The 3,380-nt window shown below is 39.1% G+C and overlaps 1 protein-coding gene across 1 annotated transcript; it reads left to right on the top strand.

The window, feature by feature from the left end:
- Window positions 1-280: 280 nt before the first annotated feature.
- Window positions 281-2,670, top strand: LOC104945895 (kinetochore-associated protein 1-like; the record flags this gene model as incomplete). The annotated part of the gene is made up of 5 exons (XM_010771623.1): window positions 281-350; window positions 775-829; window positions 1,686-1,749; window positions 2,353-2,482; window positions 2,581-2,670. Coding segments are annotated over exons 2-5 (309 nt in total), but the record flags the coding sequence as incomplete, so codon positions are not given.
- Window positions 2,671-3,380: the final 710 nt, after the last annotated feature.

Genomic DNA, 3,380 nt, shown 5'->3' with positions numbered 1-3,380 from the left:
TTTCATTTTCTATTTTGAGATGTTTCCTACTCTTTTTATTTCACATTATGTCCAATGCCTTGTTTTAACGGCTGAGATGAAAACATGTCCAAATTTGGGATCAATAAAGTAAATCTTATCTTGTGTTTTTATCAGTTCTTATTTGAAATTAAAATTGTAGTGAATGCAGTGTCCCACACATACATGATTTCTGTCTTTTAGTTTTCCTTCTGTCTTTGTCAAATAGTTGAGTTTGACATTACATAAAGAAAGCTTGGTGTAAATAAAACCTTTGTGTTTGTTTTCCCCCTCAGATCAGCCACCTCCAGACGGTGCTCGAGGCGTTAGTGGCTGTGCCGGCTCTATGGGAGGTAACTGCAAACTTCAGCACTTATTTTAAGAAATGCAAATAACGTCGGTATTTCCAATTTTCTTCAGAAATTTACATTTTCAGTAAAGTTAAATGTGGTTGCAATGTGTTACAAAAAAAGCAGAACTAAAATATTTTTGAAATTCACTACGCAACCAGAGCCTCAGAGAGTTGGATAGTTGCAGTTATGTAATGGTTATAGTGGAGAAATAGATGGGGAATATGGGCAGAGAGACGACTAGATATGAAACGCAGCAACGGTTTTGTGAATAGAATCAAACAATAAACGTTGCATTTAAATTGTGATTTAACTTAGTGATTACCAGAATAAAAAAAATGTCTTGAACCATTACTGCTATAATAATACAAGTGATGACTGAGAAATGTTTGCAAGGCTACATTTTTTTACTCTACTTTGTCCCCAGATTTCCAGTTTCTCCAGGACATGGAGGAGTATGATACTGGCACCATTTGTCTCAGGTACGACGTTTATAACAGTGAATTCAATTTCATTAAATCAGGGTATGGCAACTTTGGAGAAACCAGGACCCGTAAGCTACTTTTCAAAGTTATCCAACTAAAAAATCCCAGCCCTTTTTTCGCGGGAGAGAATCGGGGAAATAAGAGGTAAACGGGCACGTAGGCCATCCAATCATTTCATGCACTAAGGAAATGATCAAACCAAGGGTGTCCAACCTACTGTCCGGGAGCCAAATGCGGCCCGTTGTCCATTTCTAATTGGCCCTCAGCAAATTCTTAAAGTAAAATGATATATGGCCCCTACTTGAAACTCGTGCTTGTCTTATATTGTACTTCTTAAATATATATGTGAGACTATATTACAGAGCAGTTTTCATGTGTTAATAAGCCCACTATTCAAAGACATTTAGTCAATTAGAGCTGAGAACATGTTCTAACAAATCTGTCTTTTATTTCCATTACAAGCTTTAAATAGACCCTTCATATTTCCCCTTATTATAACCAATCTGAGGCTCCTGTTTTAAGGGATGAGCTGCAACAGGATAACTGAAACCCTCTGGAGAGCTGTGATGTTCCTTAAATCATATTCAAGTAGAAAGCATAATTGACCTACATTTGATTGATTTTGCTGAATTAGAATTTAACCTATGAGGCAGTATACCTCACGTCTGGCCCAGCCCTTTGTATGTTCTTCTGTATGTGGCCCTCAGGGGAAAAAGTTTTGACATCCCTGGATCAAACGGTCTTTTTACCGGCCTGCAACATCCACAGACGCCAGATTGTTCTCCTACCCCTTGCTCTGGTCAGAAAGCCTCTTCAATGATCCTCACAGTCTCATCTGTTTTCTTGCTGACAGCTTCTCTTCCTCTGACTCCGGATCAACAGGCGACGCTCTACAGGACGTTCGTTCTCCTCCTCAAGTACGCTTCACTCAAATCAACATTGGATAGGACATTATAATACAGTCCTGGACCACTAGTCACAGAAAAATAGGAGAATTCAGTACATGCACTGATAGATTTATCTCTTGTGATTATTTTCTTTAAACGATCTGAGTAGACTGCATTTTAAAGCAGGTTTGTGTGCCAAAAGTTTTAAAAAGTGAAATATACCAGTTACAGCTGAAGCGTTTTAAGTGGTTTATTTAGTGCCACTATACATTAGAGCAATTATTTTCCGATTTCATATTGGCTTGTTCTATTTTGAATTGGTTTTTATAGGGTTTTTCAAAACATATGTTGTTTTTAGAAAGCTTAGATTCAGCTTAGTTCTTGATTGAATATTTTACCAAAGATTACCCTTATATTTACTATCCGTGGCAAACACTAATTTAGTTTTCACACCTCACTCACAAAAAGGGGATGTGTGTTTTGTATATGACATCATATCTCTGAAAGCATATTTTGATTCTCACGTTTGAGTTAACGAATGACTCAATTAATTTGAAAGGAAAAAAGGACCCGTTGACCTGAATAATGTGTCAATTTCTCTTCATGTTTATTTCACGGTCTCATCTTCCCAAGGTGCCCTTTCCTGCTGAATCTGGATCTGATAGGAATTGCCAATCGCTTCGCACAGTTCAATCTGCCGGCCTTTGCTCTCGGAGCTCTCCTTCTCGTCCCCTCTGCCAACAAAAAGGCTCAGCAGATCCAAGTGAGTGCATCCCTGTCAATACATGTGAGAAGATCTGTTTCATTTTAGGCCCTAATTACATTTGAGTTCTGACCTGACTGTGTTTCTGCTGTTTCCAGGGCTTTCTGTCAGGATGTAACCCGGTGGCTGTCCTGGATCAGGTGGACGAGCTCATGAACACCGGGGAGTTAGCTGGAGTTCCCTCACAGGTTAGATGTCAATTAAAGGGGACCTATCGTGCAAAATGCACTTTTTTTGATGTCTTTTATACATAACTATGTGTCCCCGGTGTGTCAGGGGAAAGTTAAAAGTTACAGAAAACAAAACCCCCTCTCTTTTCCTCCGTACTCAAATCTCTAAAAACGGGGCTACAACGGAGCTGATCCAGATTTGCGTCCGATATGACTTGATATCAGAAATGTGGACCAACGGTACTATCAGAAACGTTGCCATCAGAAACAATGCCCGACGTGTTTTGGACGTAATATGGTCGATGTTTACATTAGCATCGCTAACACTCAGAGCTAACCCGTACTGGAGAGAGTATGTGTGAAGAAGCAGGAAAAAGGAACTCACCTTGTCCACCCGCAAGAGAAAAAGCATTTGAGCTCCATACTGTTTCAGAAATAATCCTTGATGTGGTTTGGAACATGATATGGCATTTCATCACGGAGGCAAATATATATATATATATATATATATATATATATATATATATATATATAGCCAAAACATTTAAAGTGCTACTCAAGTGCTTTGTTAGTAATTGTATTGCTCGAAGTGGAGTCAAAAGAGATGAGTTTTCAGTCTGCGCCGGAGGATGTGTAAGCTATCTGCTGTCCTGATGTCCTGGGAGCTCATTCTACCATTTTGGAGCTAGGATAGCAAACCGACGTGTTGTTAATGACGGGAACTTGGG

The sequence above is a fragment of the Notothenia coriiceps genome, unplaced genomic scaffold (genome assembly GCF_000735185.1).
Source record: "Notothenia coriiceps isolate Sejong01 unplaced genomic scaffold, NC01 NC01_scaffold00010137, whole genome shotgun sequence".
Classification (NCBI taxonomy): Eukaryota; Metazoa; Chordata; class Actinopteri; order Perciformes; family Nototheniidae; genus Notothenia; species Notothenia coriiceps.
The sequence above is the reverse complement of the archived record's forward strand: the minus strand, read 5'-3'. Positions and strand labels throughout refer to the sequence as shown.